At 38.7% G+C, this 25,474-nt stretch overlaps 2 protein-coding genes across 2 annotated transcripts; both read left to right on the forward strand.

Annotated features, from left to right (window-relative positions):
* On the forward strand, positions 1–6,191 carry akt1s1 (AKT1 substrate 1 (proline-rich)). Its single transcript, XM_028456237.1, has 6 exons — positions 1–147; positions 1,599–2,266; positions 3,480–3,756; positions 4,197–4,280; positions 4,693–4,868; positions 4,993–6,191. The coding sequence occupies exons 2-6, from the start codon at positions 1,874–1,876 to the stop codon at positions 5,128–5,130; spliced, it is 1,068 nt and encodes a 355-aa protein (XP_028312038.1). The 5' UTR covers positions 1–147; positions 1,599–1,873; the 3' UTR covers positions 5,131–6,191.
* A 9,559-nt stretch (positions 6,192–15,750) lies between these two features.
* LOC114468972 (tripartite motif-containing protein 16) lies at positions 15,751–25,474 on the forward strand. Its single transcript, XM_028456159.1, has 5 exons — positions 15,751–16,018; positions 21,348–21,374; positions 23,078–23,140; positions 23,730–23,869; positions 24,969–25,474. The coding sequence occupies exons 1-5, from the start codon at positions 15,751–15,753 to the stop codon at positions 25,374–25,376; spliced, it is 906 nt and encodes a 301-aa protein (XP_028311960.1). The 3' UTR covers positions 25,377–25,474.

Genomic DNA, 25,474 nt, shown 5'->3' on the forward strand with positions numbered 1-25,474 from the left:
CCCATATAAGAGGCTGACATGTTGCAAGTCGCTGGTGTTGAGCCTTAGCAAGGGGAGAGAAACCGTTGGGGAGGACACGGTCCGTGGGAATAAATCAGGTTAAAGCTCGATAAACATCTGGAAACGGGACGTAAAGAAGGCGAACAGGTAGGTGGAGCACTTTGATCACCGCTGCGCGTTAAAAGTGTCCGTGTTTGTGCGCGTGGACGCTGTGAAATGGAGGTGAATGTAGCAGTATAAACAACAGCAGCAGAAGAAGAGACTGCAGCAGCTGCTCTGCAGGTAACAAACAGTGACAGTCCTCCAGGCTTTGGACCGGAACACCGAACCCTGGTGACGTCACAGCCCTTAGCAAAGGTGGGCTCACCTGAGCGCGTGCATTAAAAATAAAATCTGCAAACAGCACGTGCTGGGCTCATAATACAGCTCCAGGTTGATAAACATGTTGCACCTTAAATGGAACCAGAGCTTTAGAACCAACAGAAACAACACTGTAGGATGATAAAAGTTCACTATATTAAATTATTCCTGCAAGTTCTTTTTGTATTATATTTGAATAATATATTAAGGTTTTTAGGTTACTTTGTTCTTTTGACTGTCAACTGCCAGTCTTCTTTAGCGGTGTCTGCTGATTGCTTTGATGTGTCCTTGACTTCCGTGTAATAATTCCAGAAACTTCTTTTTAAATAATATGCTAAGGTTTCATTCATTCAGGAGACTTACTTTGATCTCCTGACATGTTTTGAGTGTCACTTGCCTTTCTTCTTCAGCAGCGTCTGCTGATCGCTTTGATGTGTCCTTAACTTCTGCGTAGGCATTCCAGCAAATTCTTTTTGTATAATATGTTGACATTTCATTAATTCAGACAACTGATTTTTCAGGGAATTTACCTTGATCTCCTGATATGTTTTGACTGTCAACTGCCAGTCTTCTTCGGCGGCCTCTGCTGATCTCTTTGATGTGTCCTTGACTTCTGCGTAGTAATTCCAGCAAATTTATTTTGTCTTCTTCTTGAATATTATGTTAAGGTTTTTACGTTAATTTGATCTCCTGACATCTCTCAACTGTCAACTGCCAGTCTTCTTCACAGGCGTCTGCCGATTGCTTTGATGTTTCCTTAACTTCTGCCTATAACTCCAGCAAGTTCTTTTTGTCTTGATTTTGTATAATATGTTAAAGTTTCATTTATTCAGACAACTGATTTTTCAGGGAATTTACTTTGATCTCCTGACATGTTTTGACTGTCAACTGCCAGGCTTTTTCAGAGGCGTCTGCTGATGGCTTTGATATTTCCTTGACTTTCACGTCATAATTCCAGCCAGGTCACATTGAATAAATGAAGCTTTAACATATTATTCAAAAAGAAGACGAACAACTGTTTTTCAGAAAATATTCTTAAATTTCCTGACATGTTTCGACTGTCAACTGCCAGTCTTCTTCAGAGGCCTCTGCTTATCGCTTTGCTGTGTCCTTGACTTCCACTTCATAATTCCAGAAATTTCACGTTGTATTGAAATCTGATTGGTTCAAAGGCAGAATTGTGTTTGCCTTTCAGAGGTAACCGCTAACAACATCCCTTTGATGTCTGCTTTCTTCAGGTATCACCAGCAACTTGGCAACATATTTTCTCTCCCCGTGCTCACCAGTGTGTCAGGCCAGCACCCAGTTCATCATATCTTCAAAGTGCCTCTCGTGTTTTTATTTAAGCGACAACAATCAATCCCCATCAGGAACCACAGGCGCTAAAAAGGAACACACACACACACACACACGGATCCAGATTCGACCATCAGCAGATTGGAATAAAATCCCCTCATTGGCCCCAGGTGCTTCATTTCAAAGCCAACCACTGTAACCAGTATCAGGCCCCATTATGGCCTCCATCACCCAGTCCACTGAGCCCGACATCCCCGACAACCACAAGGAGAGCTGGCTGACGCTGCTTTCCGCCGCAGAGGCTTACTGCCAGAAGTCGGGCTGTGACCTGGCCATCCTGACGGCCTGTAAGAAGTTCCGGTCGTCGGGCGGCGAGGGCGAAGCGGCGAAGAAGAGGGAAAGTGGCGGGGGCGGGGCCTTTCCCAGGGACTGCGAGTTCTCCTACAGCGTGTGGGGCCAAGGGTTTCTGGCTGAGTCGGCTCGTCGCTACGTGGACGACATTGGCGTGTTGCACTCCACCACCATGCTAACCGCCCAGAGGCACATGCGCCACGCTGAGGGTGGAGCCAAGCTGAGGGTTGACTTGACCTCTGACTCCGCCCATCACACGGTGAGTGCGCCTCCTCTGAGGAATCCTAAAACACACCACATGATTTATTTAAAGTCTCCATCAGGAAGCGCTAAGGGTGTAACGATTCATCTATTAGATCGATTAATCAGTTTATATTCCTACGATCCCCCTACATTGATCTGTGCTCAACAAGTTGCCCTTCTGGATGACATTGATTGATCTAAAATTATTTTCTAAAGGTAATAATGCATTGGATTTAAGCACAGAAGACTTTACGTGGATGTGTTTTAAAAGCACTTTTAATAATGAAGACGTTACGACCGACTCTGTCGACAAAATGGAGAAGTCGGAGAACGAGAATTTGATGGAACCACCTTTGGGTCCAGTGTGTGGAGACATTTTGACTTTAACACAGACGGAGATGTTTTGAAGTAGTCGCTCAATGTGTCCATCGTCCACCATCAGATCCTTGTGACAACGTTCACTGCAGCAGCACATGTAGCTTGTTAGCATTAGCTCTGCAGAAGCATCATGACATCCATCAAGTTAAAGCAAAATGCTCAGGTTTAATAACTACTCATTTAACCTGAACAGATCTTGGCTGCACTTCATTATTTTTATGTATAAAAAACCAACAGAAGAGTCTGATAAACCTAATACATATTGAAAATGAGAGCTGAAAAGTTAACGTCCTGTTAAACTGAAGTGTTGGTTGGACTTTATTCAAATTAAATGTGAACACATTTGTCATTAAATGTTGTTTAGCTGTTTGTTTACATCCATTATTAATTCATAGACGATTCCTTTACAAGAAACATCAGGAATCTATCATTATTCAGGGATTTATTTCACTCACACTGGTTGAATTATTACTTTGGCTAAAAAGTCACTGAATCATTTCAGATCTAATCGTTCTAAATTAACCAATGATAATAAATTGGCAACAGCGAATCGTTGCTAAAACAAATCGTTACACCCCTATATTTGTTGTCTTGCATATTTCTGTTCTGTAAGGTGGGTTTTTACAGTCATTTTTGTGCATTTAAAAAAAAAAAAAGTTTTGCGTGCTTTGGTTCTCTAGTGTGTTTTTTCCGTCATTTCTAAATGTTTTTCTTTAAGTCATTTTATGCGTTTACTGTTTAAAGCGTCATAAATAAATGAGCTGTGCTCTCCACTTTGTTCCAGATTTAAATTAAACAGACTGGGAAGTTGTGTCGTGTGGTTTTCCTCATCAGTAACATTGTCTCTCCAGAGTTTTCCAGGTGATGGAGGTGTGGGCGGAGTCAGTCCCAACAGCAGACTCTACTCCCAGAGCTACCCGTCCATCTACAGCTCCGGAGCGGCGAGCGGGCCCGGCGTGAACGGGAACGCAGAGCAGGAGCGGGAAAAGGGCGTGCTGGAGGCGGAGCGAGGTCGACAGAGGGCCGGGATTGTGGAATTGGAGGAAGAGTGCGAGGATGAGGAAGAAGAAGAGGAGGAAGAGGAGGACGACATGGACGAGAGAAGACCTTATGGGAACGAAAGTGCTGGTGAGGAACGTTTGACTTTTCCGCTCGAGAGGAATGAAAACCACTGAAAGGATGACGTAGAAACATGTAAAGCTCTTGGAGACGATGATTTATTTATTTTTCTTCAAAAAGTGTATAAAAATAGTAAGTGTACTTAAACAAAGCGGTCTCTAAGCTTTTTAATCTAGTTGTTAGCGAACAAAGAAACTGTGACAAAAAAGCCTAAAGTCCTTTTCTGAATCTACAGAACATGTGGATGAATGGCATTGATCCCACTAAATGACTCAATATTAATTTCCTATGAATTCCAATTTATCTCAGCCCTGCTCGTCAGGCTGTGTAATACCACTCTGTACCACCGGGGGAGGGGATTCAGGCTGTTTAAGGCTGCAACATCAACACTGTTGGTTTAGAGGTTTGAGGGAAGGTTGCATGTTCTCACTGTGCCTGTTCTGCTTCAGGAGTTTTCTCCATGGATGAAGACTCACTTTCTCGAGACTGTGAACCGTTCTTTGAGTCCGACGGGGAGGAGGAGAGTACTGATGGTAAGATGTGTTTCCACTCTGTTTGGGTCTCTAAAAAGTATTGAAGTTGGCTAAAAAGAGTTAAAATTAGCTCAGTGTTTACGTTGGCTATAAAAGTGTTTACGTTAGCTAAAACGAGTTCATGTTGGCTAAAAAGCGTTACGTTGGCTAAAAAAAGAGTCAAAATGATCTAAAAAGTGTTAAATTTGGCTAAAAAGTGTTAAAGTTAGCTTAGAAGTGTCAAAGTTGGTTAAAAATAGTTAGTTGGCTAAAAATTGTTAAAGTTAGCTAAAAAGTATTTACGTTAGCTAAAAAGTGTTAGTTAGCTGTACCACACAGCGACCTGTATAATCCAGTTAAAAACGGTGGATCTTTGGGAGCTGCTGTGCTTCATGTGTCCTGTTTATTCATTTGTTTTGTCTTTCTTGTTTAGGCTCACTGAGTGAGGAAGCTCCACCCCCGACACGGGGCATGGCCATGGGTCACTCCGCCTTCTCGTCTCGCCACGCCCACCACATGGCCCTGGCCCGCTCGCTGCCCGTATCTGTGCCTGTGTGGAGCTGCAGAGGGAACAGATCCGCTCAGGGAGACGCTAACAGTGGAGAGCGGGTGAGATCATAATCATAATAATAAAAACTGTTTGAAATATGATTGACACAGTAGGCTACTTTTATTTTGTGTGTCGTTGTTTTGTGCTTTTGGAGTAATATTTGGTGTGTGTGTGTGTTCTCAGGTGGGATGTGCAGACCTGGATCACATCGCAGCGAGCATGAAGGCGCTTCTTGCTCCCGGAGCCACGGACGGAACGGAAATGTTTGGAGCTCTGCCTCGACCTCGCCTCAACACCGGAGACTTCTCCCTCAAACACTGAGCGACAGGAAGTGGCACCAAGCGACAGGAAGTGACGGAGGGACGCAACGTTTTGTCTCGCACTAACCAAAATTAACGGCACATGCTTTGAGGAAAGACGAGGTTGTGTGAACACTAACGATCTCCACACTACACACACACACTACACACACACACACACACACACACACACACACACACACACACACTATGGGCCTCAAGTTATTTCCCTCATCACTACATCTAAGAATCAAACTGTGGTCGTTTTACACGTCGAGTGACGACACTGAAGCTTATGGAGAATGTTTCACAAAACCATTAAAATAACTGGTTCAACCTTAAATACTCAAACTATGTATTTGTGTTTTAATTTGGATATTTTTTATAAAGTCACAAACGTGGAAACCACTGACGCTAAAATCAAAGTGATTTAAGGCTTATTTTTGTTTTATTTTGTATGTTTTTGGTTCAGACTTTTTATTTTTTTTTTACATTTTTAAACAAATATTTTAGTCATTTCATTATTTGTTTAATTTCCTACATTTTTTTAAACATTTTTTTAAGTTAAAAAAAAAAGTCTAAAGTTTTAGTTCCTAATGAATCATATTTTATTTTTTATTTTTCTAAAAGTCTTTAAAGCTGAAATCCAAAACAAATCCACGACGTTCAGTCAGTGTTGATATCGATCATTAAAAAATAAAGTCCTCAAAGCTCCTCCTACTTTATCGAGTTCTCACTCGATGTGTGAAACGACCAACAGCTTGTCTGATGGTCGACTGAACAGGAAGCGTCTGGCTTTTCAGAATAATGTGAGCTGGTCATAACACGCCTGTTTTTAACTTTGCCAATGAATGACTGACTGATGGAGTGAATGTAAACCCAAACCAGGGTTTGGAAAACGATGGCGTTTGAGGTTTGTTTTTTTTTTTGCTCATTTTCCGTTAAAGACTGAATGAATGAGAAAGTGACTGTATGAGGAGAAGAAATGGAGACAATTTGAGAAGAAAAAAAATAATTTGAAAATGGAGAAAAAAAATGTTCCATTAAGTACTTTTATGTTTGAATAAAAGCAACTGAAAGAAATGACTTGTTTTAATGAGGAATTATCACCACTGACCACTAGATGGAGCCACAGCTCAAAGCACTCGACCCTCTTAGCAGCCAATCAAATGCCTCCTCCACTCTACTATTTAGCATGAGCTAAAATCAGGGTTGGGGTCATTTTTAATTTTGAAAAAATTTTGCTGTTGAGAATATTTATTGAGTTCTGATAATTGATGTAGTAATTGTAATTGGCTTGACAAATTGATTTGAAAAAACAATTACAATTCAATCTATGGCGTACAAATATGCAGTTATTAAATGTTTCGTATTAAAATAATTTATTTTTTTGGAGTCAATTTTGTGTAATTCTGTTGTGTTTGTAGTATTGTGGGTTTCTGGAATCATTTTGTGTTTTTTTTTTTTCTTGTCTAGTTTTTTCATTTTCTGTTTTTTGAGTCATTTTGTGTATTTTTGTTGTCGTTTTGTGCCATTTTCTGTATTATTGTTGCAGCTTTGTAAGTTTTTGTAGTAGTTTTGTGTGTTTCTGGAGTATTTCCTGTTTTCTCGTGTCTTTTAATGTATATTTCTGTAATGTATTTTTGGTATATTTTAGTGTAATAATGTTTTTGTTTTTTGTGTATTTTTTATTTTATTTTTTTTTGTCATTTTGTGCGTTCACTTTGGGGGCTGCACAATGGCCAGTTGACATAGTTTTCATTGAGGTCACTGACGTTAGCTCAGGTATTTAGCCTATGCTAACACAGCTATCAAAACAGAGATTTATTTAGCATTTCAAACACTTAAAACTGACCAACAGAGCGTCATATAAACTAATTAGGACACAAATGAGCTGCTAAGGTTTAAGGTTTAACATTTTCATTCCACAATCATGCCAAAACCTGAACAAACACACATTTTTTTTACTCACACCAAATGAACAAATAAAGTTGTTGTGGTTTGCAAATAAGATATGTACCTATCAAACAAATACACCATGTTTTCCACATAGATAAAGAAACATTTCTTCAATTACAAGAAATATCCTTCAAGAACAAAAAGCAACTCTACAACATTGAGAAACTGTGACTTGTCTTTTGGCACAAATTTTGCAGATCAACACAAATGCCAGTAAACTTTCTAAAAACCAAAAAAACAAAACCAAAAAAAAGAAAAAACAGTCCTGTTTTGTACTTGAAGGACATTTGCAAACATGTTTCTTTGCATGTTTAGAACATGCTGTGTTTGTTCGATAGGTACGTTTCTTATTGGCATAAACAATATTGCATTCATTTGTAAATGACGTTTTTGCATTTGCAAATCTATTTGTGATTGAATTATTAGGTGCGAGTAAAACATGTTTTGTGTTATATATTCTTATTTTTTGATATCTTCATCCACAAACTCATGTGAGAAACATTCGTGTTATCAGTGTTTAGATACTAAAAAACTCTTTTTTTAACTTTTTTTTTTGTCCACAACCCACTTTTGGGTCCTGACCCACTGGTTGAGAACCTCTGTGTTGTTGCTGGTTTGACCTCGGCAGCATAAACTCGGACAATTTTCAAAATAAAAGCCTAATTCAAAACAATTGGGCGTAGAAGTCACGTGTAAGATGTTTGCTAAACAATATTCTAAACATATTGAACATAAAGCCAATGAATAGGTGACAATACAACAGGTATGAATGCGTTGTTGTCTCTGCTAAATGAGGGAAACCAGAGACACCATCAAACCATTGTGACTCAATAGAACAGGAAAGCCTCCATTCAGCGCTTTAAGCCCTTTTAATACAGCTTGAAGATGGATTAGAGCAGCTGCTGCTGCCGCTACACAACCAGCGTCAAACTACACACAAACACACACTTTGTTCAGTGTATAAAACCTCAGTCAGAAACAGAAATGACATTAAATTACACAAAAGTACATCAAATGACTCAAAAAACATATACAATTAAAAGAAAACCACAAAAATGCCTCCAAAAACACACAGTCTGATAAAAACAAACAAAAGGCTCCAAAAACTCCAAAAGGCTACAACAAAAATACACTAAATCATTCCAAAAACACATAAAATGAAAACAAAACCACAAAAAAATACCTCCAAAAATGCACTGTGTGAGGAAAAATCCTCAAAAATCAATTTACAAAATGACTCAAACACACAAAATGAAAGAGAAATACATGGAATGACTCCAAAAACGCACAAGTCTGATAAAAATACACAAAAAACCCACAACAAAAATACACAAAAAACCCACAACAAAAATACACAAAATGACTCCAAAAACACATAAAATTACAACAAAACACAAAAAATGCACAAAGTGTGATAAAAATACACAAAAGACTCCAAAAACCAAAAAAAGGCAGCAACAAATTTACACAAAATAATTCCAAAAACACATAAAATGAAAACAAAACACAAAAAATGCCTCCAAAAACGAACTGTGTAATAAAAATACACACACAAAAAAACACGAATTAACAAAATGACTCAAACACACACAATCAAATAGAAATACATGGAATGACTCCAAAAACGTACAAAGTCTGATAAAAATACATAAAAGACGAAAAAAACCCTTAAAAAAACATGACAAAAATACACAAAATTACTCCAAAAATGCAAAAACTTTGATGACAAAATACACAAAACAATCTAAAAACCCACAAAAATTATACAAAATGATTCAAACACAAAATGAAAGAAAAATGTTTTTGTTATTACTTAAACATAACAAAATTATTATTAGTTTTGTGGCCCCCACCCCCCCACAGCTCACGTCTGGTCCTGGAGAGCTGCTGTCCTGCATGTTTAAGACGTCTCCCTGAATCTATCGATGATGTCATCATGCAGCTCTGCAGAAACCCTGTGTGATCAGCTGTGATTGAACGTCTGAAACATGCAGGACTGGGGCCCTCCAGGACCAAAGTTGGTGTACAACAGTAAAAAAACACAGTGGGTTGGTCCAGTGTTGGAGATATTATGTCACATGTTTCCTCTGAGAGACACAAAGTCCACAAATCTGTGTGTGTGTGTGTGTGTGTGTGTCCTTCTCAGAAAAGAGGCCAGGCCCTGTAGTATCAAAGTTCAACACTGTGCGCCGCTCAGTAGTGGAGACACACACTCACACACGCACGCACGCACGCACGCACGCACGCACGCACGCACGCACGCACGCACGCACGCACGCACGCACGCACGCACGCACACACACACACACACACACACACACACACACACACACACACACACACACACACACACACACACACACACACACACACACACACACACACACACACACTCACGCACGCACGCACGCACGCACGCACGCACACACACACACACACACACACACACACACACACACACACACACACACACACACACACACACTCATCTGTTTGTAAGGAGATCTGCCGACAGCTTCGATGGATCCACCATCAGCGTCGCTAACCAATCGCTCTCCTGTGATTTGTGCTGACTCAGCACTTTGACATCTGAGGATGAGGAGCGTGATCTATGAGTTCATCTGCAGCTCACATGGAAACATGGAGGGGAATCACACGCGATGGTTCCCCGTCAGCGAACCAGTGTTTGGTGGACTGTGTCAGAGAGGACAGGACACCGCTCCGTAGCGTTGTCAGTTCGAGGGCTACGCAGAGTTTGAACTCAAAGACCCCAAAATAAAGATCCACCATTAGAGAAATAAATGGAAATCTTACCTTAGCGCACCTTGTCTCATTTTGTTTTCAATCGCCTCAGCTTGTCTCATCATTTCTCATCTCGCCTCGTCTCGTCTTGCCTTGTTTTTGTTTAGTCTGTCCTCACATTGTCTGGTCTTGTCTTTAATCACCTTGTCTGGTTTTGTGTTGCCCTGTCTAACTGTCTTTCCCTGTCTTGTTTTCCTGTCTGTTTTGCCTCGCCTTAGCTTGTCCTATATTTGTTTTGTCTCTTCTTGCCTTGTCTGGTCTTGTCTTTAATCACCTTGTCTTATCTTGGCTTGCTTTTGCTTGTCTCGTCTTTTCCCAACTTGTCTCACCTTGCTTTAGCTTGTCTTGTCTCGCCTAATCTTGCGTTGCCTTATGTTCTCTTCTCTTTTGTTGTCTTGTCTCATCCCATGTTGTCTTGTCTTGTTTCACCTTATCTTATCTTGTCCTGCCTTATCTTATGTCCTCTTCTTTTCTATTGTCTTATTTTTTCTCACCTTGCCTTAGCTTGTCTTGTTTTGATTTGTCTTGTCGCTCTGTTGCGGTTCACTGTGGAGAATAAATCTGTCCTTACTCTGAGTTACAAACACAGCCTATTTGTCCCCTCATTAAGGACCAGACACCACAGCTCAGTTGGAGTCTCTGACTTCCTGAATCCACCATGTTTATCTAGTCCTTCACCGCGGTGCCACAGTGATTTAATCTTTGCCTGCTTGTATTGTAATTTATATCCTTTGACATGGAAAACGACTTTCATTTAATACTGAACGTAATTTAACTCCAAACACATTTGTTGTTAATTAGTTTTGAGCATTGACGCGTGCTTTAATGCACGATGTGAAAAGTAGACATGAAACGGATCCCTGCTCTGCAGCAGCGTGTCACACATAAATCCCCCCCCCCCCCACCCCACTTCTGACATCCCATAATTTAGGATCACTTACTGGGTTTATTTTGCATTGCAGCAACATGGAGGGACTGTTCCTGCCCTGTCATTTTCACGTTGTAAATCTGGGCCACTTTCACCGTGCTGAAAAGAACACACACAGTTGTGTGGGCTCTTGTGCATTTTAGTTGTTGTTTTGTGTAGTTTCGTGTTTCTTGGGAGTCATTTTGCATGTGTTGTTGTTTTCACGTTGTTCGACACGATACTGATATAGTATACCACTGATCAGATACAATATAAGGATGAATCATACACACCATTATTATCTATTTTGTTGGTAATATAAAATGAATAAAACAATAAACTAGAATACCATGACAATTCCACATGTTTCTGCTTGGAAGTGTTAATTCAATTCAATTAAATTTTATTTGTGAAGCGCAATTTCCAACAAAGTCATCTCAATGACTTATCAAAATATAACATTCATAATAACAAAGAAAAAAACCCAACAAGATCCACATGAACAAGCATTTAGCCATCTAACAAAATCAACATCTAAACGCCATAAAAGAAACATAAACAATTATTTAATATAGTCTCCATACTCTCCCAACAAGATATATCTCATGAAACGGCAGCACATCTGTTGTTTGTGTTGGAAACACAGAAACACAGAGAAAATGACAACAACAACAACTCAGAACAGCCTCAGTGAGGAGCATCCACCAAACCAGTCCTTCCTTTTGTTCCATTCACTGTAGAAAATACAAACAATGTTCTGACCTTACCTTAGCTGAAGGTCTGTTAACTCAGGTGTTTGTCTCCATCTTTTAAAAGCTGTTGTTTTTCTTCAAAAGAAAGTTTCTCTATCATCTCTAGCGCTGTCATCCTGCCTGTAGTGTTATTCCGCCCACTAGCTAGAGAATGTAGCAGCAGCGGTCATGTGATATCAATTCACTAATGCACTGTGAACTTAAGTATAGCATTTAGCATAGCATGGTTACGTCCAAAGGCAGCATAGAGAGCTGCCTTTTTACGTAAACTGACTGCGCATGTACAAACATGTAAAAATACGCTATGGGCCCGGGGCAGTTCCTGGGTTTGCAGTAGCGGTTTTTGCACATATACTGGTCTACGATGCACTGGCACACCTTGGGATGTGGGATAAAACTCGTACTGGGCTTAACTTTAGACACGTTGATCCCAAATACCTGCTTTAGGTACTACCACTCATTCTTCCCCATCCTTTCTATTTCCTGCCTTGAGTCTCACCTCCCTGCTCCCTTCCCCCTCCCCCTCCACTTTAGGTGTAACTCTGCTCTCCCTTTTTATATCCTCCCTATAATAAAATGTTTCTTTCCCTTCCTTAGGGAGGGCTGGTGATGGTCACAATTATGCAATAAAATGAATGAATTTATTTCATTGCAATAACAAAACATGCATTGCTGTCTCATAATGATTGCACTTCTTGTAGAGTTGACCTTTGACAGTATGTGCAGACAAGTGGGAAAAAAAAAAAGAAAAAAGAGCAGAAAGCAACAATGTGCTTTTGGAAGAGGGTGTGGCCTCCTCCTGGCTCCTCCTCCTGCCTTACAGCGGAGTGAGACTGTGCAGTGTCTCTGTCGTACCAGGAAATAGACACTTTCAAACATATAGGTACTGTAGGCTATTGGAAATGGAAAAATAAATAATTTACAATTATATTATAATTAAAACAAATAATCAAAATATCAATTCACCCTTGGGTAGGCACTGCCTACCTTGCCTACTTTGACTGCACGTCACTGAATAAAATCAAGTTAGTCATTGATTTTCCAAATGATTTCAATTTCATGATTTATTTAAAGACAACTTTCCAGTAATTTTCTGGACATTCCCTGGAAAGCGTCTCAGCAGCTCTCCATACACAAGATTCCTGGCCCCTTATCGTACAACCATTCAACCCTCGGCCCTATCATGTAATGAAGCAACCCGAGAGGTCCTGTGCGTCTAATGGAGTGCTCCTAAACACACCCCAGGGTCAGAATACAATACTATTTAAGCTCACTCACTGACCGCAGTAAGCAGCTGGTGTTGAAAGTCTTTTCATGCCTCACATGGAGCATTTCACACTTCCATGAACTCTGTTTTCAGTTCCAGAGAGACTCACTGTCAGTTTTACAAACAAGTAAAAGCAGCAACGCTCAAATTAGTTCAACCATGAGGCTGAAAATAGGTTTATTTGAGCCTCCGAATAATAAGAAATGACCAATTTGAGGACATGTTGTTGCTTCTTGCATCAAACCCTCAGAAACATGAAGCAGTTAAGTTAAGGCCTGGAGGCCTCAAGGTAAACATATAAAATTACTACAAAAACACACAAAATGACCAAACAACAGCAAAAATACAAAAATAACACACAGAACACACAAAATTACATAAAATAACAACAAAAAAACACACTAAAAAACAAAAAAACACAGAGAAATAATAGCAAACACACAAAAAAATAACAAAAAAATATACAAACTTGCAAAAGTAAACAAAATGACTACAAAAATACACAAAATGACAATAAAGACACACTACATAACAGAATAATATACATAAAACCAGCAAAAATACACAAAATGACTCCCAAAAACATAAAACATTACAGAAAAATACACAATAGGGACAAGAAAATTTACAAAATTACTCAATCCGATATTGATATTAAATATTGGTCCCATATCAGTCAGGAATTATTATAGGATTTTATCGGACTGCATCTAAAATATCCGATATGAGCGCTCCGATAAGTTTTTGTTGTTTTTGGCCCCGCCCACAGTTGTTCCCACCATATACTGACTGTAAAAAATAACTGAAGTGAACTTGAATTGTTGACTATGGTTCTTTGTTTGAGTAACATCACTTGATCAAGCCTTTTCTAATATTCCACAATAGAAAATAAGTAATATAGCTATGTATGATTCATGCTGATATTGTATCGGTCCGAGATCGGTATCGTATCAGAAGTGAATAAGTTGTATCGAGACATCCCTAAAGAATAAACAAAAAAACAGCAAACATGGCTCCTGTACGACATCGCTGGCAGTGAGTCAGAGTTGTTTCCAGTGAGGTTGGACTCGTCCAGGCTCTTTGTCAGAGATTCTGTTCACAACTTTTATGGGCAGTCAGGGTGTTGAAGGGGTCCAGTTTGGGGGGCCTCCGGATTGCATCACCGCATTTTGCAAATGATGTGGTCCTGTTGGTTCCATCATGACGTGACCTTCTACTTTCACTGGATTGGTTCACAGCCGAGTGTGAAGTGGCCAGGATGAGAATCCGCATTTTCAAGTCTGAGTCCATGGTTCTCAACCAGGAAAAGGTGGAGTGCCTTCTCCGGGTTTGGGATGAAGTCCTGCCCCAAGTGGAGGAGTTCAAGTTCCTCAGGGTCTTGTTCACGAGGGAGGGAAGGATGGAGCGAGAGATTGACAGGCGGATTGGTGCGTTGTCTGCACCGTGGTGAAGAAGGAGCTGAACTGAAATGTGAATCTCTGGAGTTACAGGTTGATCTACGTTCCTACCTTCACCTATGGTCATGAGCTTTGGGTCACGCCTTGGGAAGCCCAGGTAGAGGTGGAAGAAGTGACTGGGAGAGGGATGTTTGGGTCTCCCTGCTAAGGATGCTGCCCCCGCAACCCGACTACGGATAAGTGGTAGAAGATGGATGGATGGATGGATGGATGATGGATGGATGGATGGATCTGCTGATAGTCAATACATCATCCGTGTAGGCGTTTCTATCGCTTTGACCACAACAGGAAATTCTGCATCAGTAGTCCAGGCCTGAACATGGATCCATCAAACTCCACTGGAATTCTTCTCGCTAAACCAACTCTGACAGAAGGAAGCCGTGAAATGACTCGTATGCCTACGTAGAGCAGTGAGGTGGAGCAGGTGTGTGTAGATGTTTGTCGCTAGCCTTCACTTGTTTACAGTTTTATGATTTAAATCAAAAAGGAGCGACCTGTCTGGATGCAAAGAGGCCTAATCAAAGAGTTTAGATGATCAGCTTTTTCTCTGTACATTCCTGGTCTGAAAGCATCTGGAATAAAACTGTTAAAAAGCAGTGACGTGGACCCGACTCAGGCTGTTATTTTGGACGTGACCACAGCAACAGTTTGAGCCCCGACCCCGTGTGCTCTGACGAAGTGGTGAGAGTTTGACGGATGACTTCTGGAAACGATGACAGCTCCCTGCAGAGCGGCTGCTGCCTTTTTAAACACTGAAATCAATTTGTTCACCACCAGGAAAACAAGCCCAGCAGCAGAAGCTAGCACACAGTCGCCACGTATTTCGGGAGCCATAATCATGCACTTTTCAATCAGAGCTTAGCTACATCATTAGACATGGGTATAGACCAGTGTCTCTCAAATGGGGGTACGTGATTGTACTTCGGGGGTAGAGAGAGAGAGAGAGCGAGAGAGAGAGAAATTAACAAATGACAGCATTAAAAATATAGGGTTTTTACAATTATTAAAAAATGATAATCATACTAAATATTACCTACAGAAATAAATCTATTCAGGAGGCACTAGATACTGTTTATTTCCACTTATTTACAAAATGAGATGCTTTAAAATATGTGTAATTACTCATTCATTCCATCATTATGATCTATAGTTGGTTTTTCACAGAATTCTGAGCAAAATGCAATAGACAAGGCAACGCAATGTGCTTTACAGGATCAAAAAGTGTAACAGAAAACATTCAACAGCTTAAAAATCAATAAGAACATTTAAAATCATCAGTAAAATCAATTAAAATCATCAACAAACACATTACATCAACAACATGACCATAAATCTCCCTCTCAGTCATACACAGTAGAGAAAAAGAGTTAGAGTCAAAAGTTAGAGAAAGGGGGTACTTGAGCCTAAAAAGTTCGAGAACCACTGGTATAGACGACCATGAGCATGGGTGTGTGTATGTGTGTGTGTGTGTGTGTGTGTGTGTGCACATGCTCGACCCATGTGCGGTGAAATAAGTAGACATACTCGGGATATCCCGGGTGTTTTTCTGCTCTTCATCAACCTGATCCCTAGAAAAGAGGATGAACAGGTTCATGTAACAGGAAGGACAGGCCTCCATCTTTACCAACCCCCAACCCACCCTCTGGAAAGTTATAAGAGGGACCCTCGGGAGCACAACACAATCACATCTCGACCCTCGTCTGAAGCTCAAGACCTCATCATCATCATCATCATCATCATCATCATGCCTGTGCCTAAGAAAGCAGGTAAGATCCTCCACTGTGTCCCTACAGGTGCCCGTAAAGGACAATTCACTTCATAGGATTTCATTATAAACCTTTGTTTAAAAAGATGCTGATAGTTTAAATAGTTTAAAGTCCAACTAAATGTGTGTTTTTTTTTAAACAGAAGGAATCAAAAAAATCTATTTTACATAAAAGAGTGATTAAAATATAGTATTGGAAAGAATCCATGGTTTGAGAATGAGAAGGTTTTTTTTTAGGTGAAAAGAACACAAATGGTTAAACTGTTGTACGTTTAATAAACATTTATTAAAAGACATGCCTAACAAGAGACAAAACACAGTTTGTTGTTGGCAAGGCACATTTATTTGTGTTGTGCATTTCATACACAATTAAATCAATTTAATGCTTTACATTATTAAAAAGTGCAACAGAAAACATTCAACAGCTTAAAAATCAATTAAACTTAGCAGTGAAACATTTAAAATTAGCAGTAAAACATTTAAAATTAGCAGTAAAAACATTCTATTCAACAATAATATGATAAAAAAATGTTATTCACAGTAGAGAAAAAAAGTGCCTTTAACTTTGATTTAAAAATGTTCACATTGGATGCTGACTTCTGCTCTGCTGCAGTTTGTTCCACTTATTTGCAGCATAACAACTAAAAACAGCATCACCATGTTTACTGTGAGCTCTGGGCTCCACTATCTGACCTGTGTCCATAGATCTGAGAGACCTGCTGGGTTCATACCTGACTAACATCTCACTGATGGATTCTGGACCAAAACCTAGTGTAAAAACCTTAAAACTGGACTAATGTGCTCTGACCTCTTTGTTCTGAACCAGCTGTAGATGTTTGATGAAGACCATTACAATAGTCCAGTCTGCTGGAGATAAAAGCATGGACCAGTTTCTCCTGATCTTTCTGAGTCATTAAACCTTTCACTCTGGAGATGTTCTTTAGGAGGTAGAAGATGTTTTTGTGATAGATTTGATCTGATGCTGAACGTAAGATCTGAGTCAATCAGAACACCAAGGTTTGGGACTTGGTCTTTAACTTTTAAAGATCGAGATTCAAGATACTCACTGACATTAGTACTCTATAGTTGTGTGTCATCTGCGTAGCTCTGATAATCAACCTTACAGTTCTGTAAAATTTGTCCTAAAGGAAGCATATATAGGCTAAACAGAAGAGGTCCAAGAACAGAGCCCTGAGGAACCCCACAGGACATTTGTAATCAGTCAGATTCAAAGTTTCCAATGCTTAAAAAATAACTTTGCTACGATGTACATTTTAGGACGTCCTTTGGTCTCAGTGTGAGGTATCAGGAAAACCCATCATTTGTCAGACCAAATGGACTCATGACTCAGCAAAACCTCCGTCAACTCTAACGGCCTCACATGTCAATACAAGCGCTGTTAAACAGCACAGCCTCAGGCTTCAAAATAAAAGTCATCAGACTCAACGGCCTCAGGCCTTGAAACACGACATGACGTGTTTTGAAGAAACCGCGCCTCATTCCATTCCAACTGAAAGCAATTCAAAATTGCCAAATACATTGTTCTCATAGGAGTTCTTTTTATTATTTTTCTTCTTCAACTCTTTAGTCCAGGAACTCCTCCTAGGCTGTTAATGCAGCACTAATGACACGTATGTCATCTCATAAATGTCAAGGTCGCGTCAAGTGTCAAAAACCATGATTTTTCATATCTCTACAAATATTTATCGTACATGTTTGATGCTTACATTTATGAAAAGTTCATCTCAAGTGGAGTATTTTATTTATTTAGATTGAAGCTGTACGTCCTACCAGTAAAAAGATCGGTAGGGGTCAAAGTTCATGACGTCACAAAAAGAAAAAACTTTTTTCCCTATAACTCAGACTGGTACCATTGAACAACATTTCCTTTCAATTTGTGACCTAGACCTTTTCTCAAGGTCATCTTTAAGGTCAAGGTCAGTCTTCTGTTTTTTCTGCATTATTCAATTTCATTAGTAAAAAGAACAAACTGAAGAATAAAAGAAAAGAAAGAAAGTAATTAATATATAGCACTTAAAAACAGGTGACCAACAGTGCTTTACCTGAGATTGCACAACAATAAAAAAAAAAGGTTCTGTCCGAATTACTCCAAAATAACGGATGCACACAGTCTGGGTATTTGGAAGCTGTTGACAAAGTTTCAGGTCGATCAGATACCGCGTCGGGGAGATATTTGCTCCACAAACACACACACGCACGCACACAGACAGTTCCTTGCTTTCATAGATAATCATTATTTGTATTATTAATAATAATAATAATAATAATAATTATTCAAAAAACAATGTCACTGCATTCTTTTTTGAATGAGATAAAAAAAAATTATGAATTTTTTTTATGATGAAACCTTCACTATTTTAGCTTTCTTTTCTTAGTTTTTAAACTTTTATTCATGTTATTAAAAAAATATGTCTAAAAAATGAATACGAATTAAAAAAAATTCATAATAAATGAAAATAAATACATAATTTTTTTTTTTTTTAACCTAAATACATAACAAATATTGTTTTTTTTATTTACTTATTTTTGGTATTTTGGCATTTGGCCGTGTTTTGCTGTCTGTAAAGTGGTTTAAACCAACACTAGTGCTTCCAGTTTGATGGAGCTCAGCCCAGTCAGACTAAACGATCCATCAGCAGAGGTTTTAGAAATCACTACGGCATATTAATAATCTTCAACCCAATCCCTGATCTGTCCTGCCAAACATTCAAAGCTTCCTTCTGGACTCTGAGCAAAGGCCAAAGTCACATCTGATCTGAGCGTTGGATTAGGAACCGAAGGTTTGGACGAATTAGCCTGCAAGCTAATCAATTATCACATTATCGCGCATCAGCCGAGTCATAGATGTCTTTGTTTTGAATCCTGACAGGATATATTTAGACTTTAATTACAGCAGCGAGGGACAAAGGAGGGTTAGGATATTAGACACGTTTATTAGTGTTTATTACAGTTGAAATACAATGTCTGCCTCTGCCAACAGGGGGCGAAAGTGAGCAGAGGTGAAAGTAATGAATTACAAGTAGTCACGTTTCTTTTCATGTTTGTCAAAGCTGAAAATCCACTTTCACACAAGTACGTGGAGGCAAAGAGCTTCAACATCTTGACATCAAAGTTTGGCTAGCGCAAAGCACTGTAGCTCTCATCATATTTGCACTTTTTTGATGAGATTGTTTCTCTGTCACCACTAGAGGGCAGTCTAACAGAGGCCAATGTGGCATTTATGGCAATGCATGGAGGCTCCTGACTGCTGCTCTATTTTTATTCATGTATCCCTTTTAACAATTTGTGTACAACTGGGGGTACCCGTACCTCACTTTGGGACCCTAGGCTTTAGTGCTTATAGCATCCCAATATGGAGAGACATGAACAGGATGCTACGAGTCCAACAACATGTGGTGTTATGTTGTGAAATCGACACATTTTAAAGACACTCTAATCCAGTGATTCCTAACCTTTTTTAGGTTGTGACCCCAGATTTTCTTTTCTTCTGTTATTTTATTTTTTATCATGTTTGTTATAATGTTCTTCTTTTCTTAAACTAGTGCAGTGCTCGTAGCAAGTATGTATCGCTATAGAAAAGTGGGAGGGTAAGTAGCTTTTTCATGGATGGCCAAATGAGGTTGTGTTTGATGGTGGGACGTCATCACTGTAGAGGCAGGACTGATGACATCATCACTGTGGAGGTAGGACTAATGACATCATCACTGTAGAGGCAGGACTAATGACATCATCACTGTAGAGGCAGGACTAATGACATCATCACCGTAGAGGTAGAACCATGTAGAGGGTTGGACCAATGTTCCAAATGTTCTAACTGATGACATCATCACTGTAGAGCTAGGATTGATGACATCATCACTGCGTTGTTGACTCAGTAGGTGGGGCATGGGGCTGGGGCCAAACAAATCCAACGTTGCACACCCTTAAACCAAGCAGCAGCCATGTTGAAACTCTCAGGTTAGTCTGATCCTGATCCGCAGATATTTGAGCCCACCACACGCACGCACACACACGCACGCACGCACGCACGCACACACGCACACACTCACACTCCTTGCTTTTATAGAGATATGCTTTTTTTTCAAGAAACTTTTTTCAGGAAATGAGTAAAAACGCATTCAGAAATCCATTTAACTGAGCTTTTCATGATATTCTGAGAAGTAAAGAAAGCAGCGACTCTTAAAATTAGTATTTTAATACAAAATAAACTATTAAATAAAAAAAAATATATATATATATTTATCGTTTCTATATTGCCAAAATAGAAATCTGGACATATGTTGAACCTATATATTTCAGTGCTAATGGTTGAGGAATGTTTAGTTTAGTAGCGACTACCTCCCTACAAGGTAAAGTCATGTTCTGTCTAAATGTGGTGGATGATGCAGTGATGGAACCAAATGAAGGATGAGCAGAAGAGAAATCTGAGCCCAGGCTGAAACTGACCACAGTCACAGATTATTCTTAGACTCCATCCATTCCTGATGTGTGTCCTTCTCTGAATTCCTCCTGAAACGTGAACCTTCAGAGGAAAAGCGAACCTTCATCAATCAGAGCGAGCGAAGCCACACATGCTGTTAGTCAGTGTACTGTGACTGTGACTGACAGGAGGCTCACTGGGTTCTATTCAACTCATCCTTTACTTCAAAGATTTAACCAAACATGAGGAAAAGTTTCACTTCAAATCATGCATTTATTGAACTCTGTAGAGCAGGGGTTCTCAAGCTTGGGGGCGCCAGACGCCTTTTAGACACTTAAGAATATTTTTAGAACAATATGAGCCAATCTTTACCTTATTTTTACACTTTTTATACAACTACACCAAAGTTGCCATATTTTAACCTATTTTCATCACTTTTTCTTGTAATATATTCAACACAATTAACATTTCAAACAAACAAGATTAATAAAATATAAATAATAAAAATTGGATAGATAGATATAAATATTAGATAAAAAATATAATTGAAGATGTGCCATTTTTTTTATACATCTGGTCCAATGATAATAGAAGAAAAAGTAAGTATATTAAAAAAAAATACAACATTAATAATGTATAGATATGATTATTTAATTATAATACTTATAAAAAGTAGATGTAAATATTGATATCTGGTTCAATGACAATAATACCAAATTTAAAAATATTAAACAAAAATAAATACAATTATGAATATTATTATTGTCATTAATAATAATTTGAATTTGTTAAAAAATAATGTACTGTAATGATAAATAAACACATATTAAAGTGATTAAGTGATGAAACTTCTACGTCTGCAATGCAGTGACACCTTTCTCTTCTACAGGAAGAAAGAACAGCACCGTGGCAGAAGGTGAGACAACACGAAGCTTCACCTGACCAGTATATGTACCAGTATATGACCAGTATATGTACCAGTATATGTACCATATATATGTACCAGTATATGACCAGTATATGTTCCATATATATGTACCAGTATATGACCAGTATATGTACCAGTATATGTACCATATATATGTACCAGTATATGACCAGTATATGTTCCATATATACAGTATGTACCAGTATATGTACCAGTATATGACCAGTATATGTTCCATATATATGTACCAGTATATGACCAGTATATGTACCAGTATATGTTCCATATATATGTACCAGTATATGTACCAGTATATGTACCATATATATGTACCAGTATATGTACCATATATATGTACCAGTATATGTACCAGTATATGACCAGTATATGACCAGAAACGAGGTTGGATGTAAAATTATCTGTGTTCAAATTAGGGGACGGATCTAGATAAGCATAATGCTTTTTTCCGTCGCCCTTTCCGGCATGTAAAAAGGACAAAAACAAAAAAAAAAAAAAAAAAAATGATGTGATTGCTCTGAATGTCAAATGAATTTCTGTGAATGCAACCGTGTCGGAAATGAACTGAATAAATAAAAAATAAAAAATATGTACCAGTATTTGTTCCATATATATGTACCAGTATATGTACCAGTATATGACCAGTATATGTACCATATATACAGTATGTACCATATATGTACCAGTATATGTACCAGTATATGTACCATATATATGTACCAGTATATGTACCAGTATATGAACCATATATATGTACCATATATATGTACCATATATATGTACCAGTATATGTACCAGTATATGACCAGTATATGTACCATATATATGTACCATATATATGTACCAGTATATGTACCATATATATGTACCAGTATATGTACCATATATATGTACCAGTATATGTACCAGTATATGTACCATATATATGTACCATATATGTACCAGTATATGTGCCATATATATGTACCAGTATATGTACCAGTATATGAACCATATATATGTACCATATATATGTACCATATATATGTACCATATATATGTACCAGTATATGTACCATATATATGTACCAGTATATGTACCAGTATATGTACCATATATATGTACCAGTATATGTACCATATATATGTACCAGTATATGTACCATATATATGTACCAGTATATGTACCAGTATATGTACCATATATATGTACCAGTATATGTACCATATATATGTACCAGTATATGTACCAGTATATGTACCATATATACAGTATGTACCATATATGTACCAGTATATGTACCATATATATGTACCAGTATATGTACCAGTATATGAACCATATATATGTACCATATATATGTACCATATATATGTACCAGTATATGTACCAGTATATGACCAGTATATGTACCAGTATATATGTACCAGTATATGTACCAGTATATATGTACCAGTATATGTACCAGTATATGTACCAGTATATATGTACCAGTATATGTACCAGTATATGACCAGTATATGTACCAGTATATGTACCATATATATGTACCAGTATATGTACCATATATATGTACCAGTATATATACCATATATATGACCAGTATATATACCATATATATGACCAGTATATGTACCAGTATATGTAATGTGTGTAGTTTGAAACCAAAAGGTTTGTGTCTCCATGTGTTTAGTGAAGTTGCCGCCGTACGAGCCCAACATCCCTGAGCCAACAACCAGAGCAGACTTCATGAAACGTGAGTTTCACCATCTCTACATCCAACTGTTCCTGCATCCATCCATCTCTACATCCATCCATCCAGCTCTGCTTTATGCTTCATACCAATTCCAAAAACACGCAAAACCACAACAAAAAGTCAAAATGAGTCCAAATAACACACAAATGACTCCAAAACAGACAAATATAGACAAAATGACAACAATTACATAAACACTCCAAAAACACAAAGACATCACAACAATAAAACACACAAATGACTTACAAATTTATGAAAGACTACACAAAAACATTTTACAAATGACTCTGAAAAACACAAAATGACCACAAAAATGACTCTAAAAACAAACAAAAAAAATGATGACAAATATACACAAATGACTTTACAAATGGACAAAAGACTCCACAAAAAAAGAGAAAAATTACTTTAAAAATGCACTAAATACTCCAAAAAACCCACAAAATGACATAAATCCATCTCTAATCCCTGCTGTCTTCGCTTGTTGAGCCTGCGTTTGTTGATGAGCATAATGCTTTTTTGGAGTCAGGATTAATATATATATACTGTATATATACAGTAAGTGAATAATCTCCTTATCTGTTCTCAGACTGGATGTCTCTCTCTCTGGATGATAAAACTGCTCAGAAGCTGCTGTGGATCTCTGAAAGTGGATCCAAAGTGGCTCGAACATCAGATGCAGTTTGTCCTTATCCCAACAGACCTGAGAGATACGATCACTCCCCACAGGTACACACACACACACACACACACACAAGGTTACAGGACAAAGATGGCAGTACGATCATTTTTTGTTACTGGACTAAGAAATGATTAAAAAAAAAAAAAAAAAAAAAGTCATCTTTAAGATGTAAATCCTTGTTTTAATCAGATATAAAATGGATTAAAAATGGCGGAAAAGGTGGTGAAATGGCATTTAAAAAAACACCGAAAATTATTAAAATTTGCAAATTAGAGTGGTTAAAAAAGAATTCAAAGTGTCAATGTTGGAAGAATTAGTTTAAACTGGTAAATAATGGGCATGACAAATTGTGAATGTGGTTAAATTGGCAAAAATAATTTTTAAATATGGTGAAAAGAGGTGAAAAGTGACAATAATGGGTCAATATATACCTAACATTAGGTGGAAAAGTGGTGGAAAGGGTTTAAAAGTGCTGGAAATGTCTTTAAAGTGGAAAAAACTGTGCAAAAAAGGTTTTGAAATGTGTGTTTCGCGACCCCAAATGGGGTCTTGACCCCAAATGTTGTGAAACTCTGACATGAGGCAAAAGCACATTTTGTGGGAAATAATTAGTAAATGATTAATTTATTTTCAATAAAGTGTGTCCATGTGTCAAAGTCATGGCCCGGGGACCAAATCCGGCCCTTCGGAGCATCCAATTCGGCCCGTGGTAGAAAGTAAACATGACAGAGAAAACATGAATCATTGTGTAAATAAAACAGGGAGTGCAGGGGCTCACAGTTGGTGCTTAATTATATCACATTATTGCATCATTTATAATATCAAACCTTTAAAAAAACCCCTCAAAATTCTTCAATTTTCCTCAAATTTTGACATATTAACCTTCATTTGATAGAAATTGGTTAAAAAATCTAAGAAATTTAAAGTGAAGATCCTGTTGGGACTGATATCTGTCACTTATTGCCTGGTTTCTTGCATATTTCGTATTTTATTTATACGTAGAAATTAGGGCACAATAATGTTAAAATAACTAATTTTCCAGCGTTAAATCTGTGGCCCTTTTGAGGTCAAACTGCTCCGTATTTGGTCCCTGAACTAAAATGAGTTTGACACATTCCATGTTGTGTTGTTCTGGTTTCCACCCAGGTGTTGTGTAAGGAGGGTCTGCTGGGCCAAAGGGGCTACTGGGAGGTGGACTTCGAGGGCTGGGTGGTGATCGGGGTGGTGTGCGAGAGCGCCCCCAGGAAGGTCCAGGACGGGGTGTGCGGCCTGGGCGAGAACGCAGCGTCGTGGGGCGCGGGCTGGGGCGGCACCTGCTACCAGGTGTGGCACAACGGGGAGAACGTGGACGTGCACATGCCCTCCACCTCCACCATGGGCGTGTACGTGGACCAACCGGCCGGAATCATCAAGTTCCTCCTGCTGGAGGAGGAAGGAGGAGAGCAGTCGGTGCGACTCATCCACAAGTTCAAGGTCAAGCTCCAGGAGAAGGTTTTCCCCGCGTTCTGGATCGGAACCACCTCCGGATGCCTCATCCGGAAACAGCTGCAGTGACGGATGGGAGCGAGAGAACATTTGGGAAGTTTGGGGAATGAAGCTGTTGTGACGTCTAGAATAATCTACTTAGTCTGATGTGTGGAGAAAAAGATTTA

This window comes from Gouania willdenowi, chromosome 8 (genome assembly GCF_900634775.1).
Source record: "Gouania willdenowi chromosome 8, fGouWil2.1, whole genome shotgun sequence".
Lineage (NCBI taxonomy): Eukaryota > Metazoa > Chordata > Actinopteri > Blenniiformes > Gobiesocidae > Gouania > Gouania willdenowi.

What these genes read in the sequence shown, in the direction of transcription:
- akt1s1 (XM_028456237.1), top strand. Translation starts at nt 1,874, where the DNA reads ATGGCCTCCATCACCCAGTCCACTGAGCCCGACATCCCCGACAACCAC. An exon ending in GGAGGAGGAGAGTACTGATG is followed by an intron (nt 4,281 to 4,692) that starts GTAAGATGTGTT and finishes TTTCTTGTTTAG; the next exon opens with GCTCACTGAGTGAGGAAGCT. An exon ending in ACGCTAACAGTGGAGAGCGG is followed by an intron (nt 4,869 to 4,992) that starts GTGAGATCATAA and finishes GTGTGTTCTCAG; the next exon opens with GTGGGATGTGCAGACCTGGA.
- LOC114468972 (XM_028456159.1), top strand. Translation starts at nt 15,751, where the DNA reads ATGTGCGGTGAAATAAGTAGACATACTCGGGATATCCCGGGTGTTTTT. An exon ending in GCCTGTGCCTAAGAAAGCAG is followed by an intron (nt 16,019 to 21,347) that starts GTAAGATCCTCC and finishes TCTCTTCTACAG; the next exon opens with GAAGAAAGAACAGCACCGTG. An exon ending in CAGAGCAGACTTCATGAAAC is followed by an intron (nt 23,141 to 23,729) that starts GTGAGTTTCACC and finishes ATCTGTTCTCAG; the next exon opens with ACTGGATGTCTCTCTCTCTG.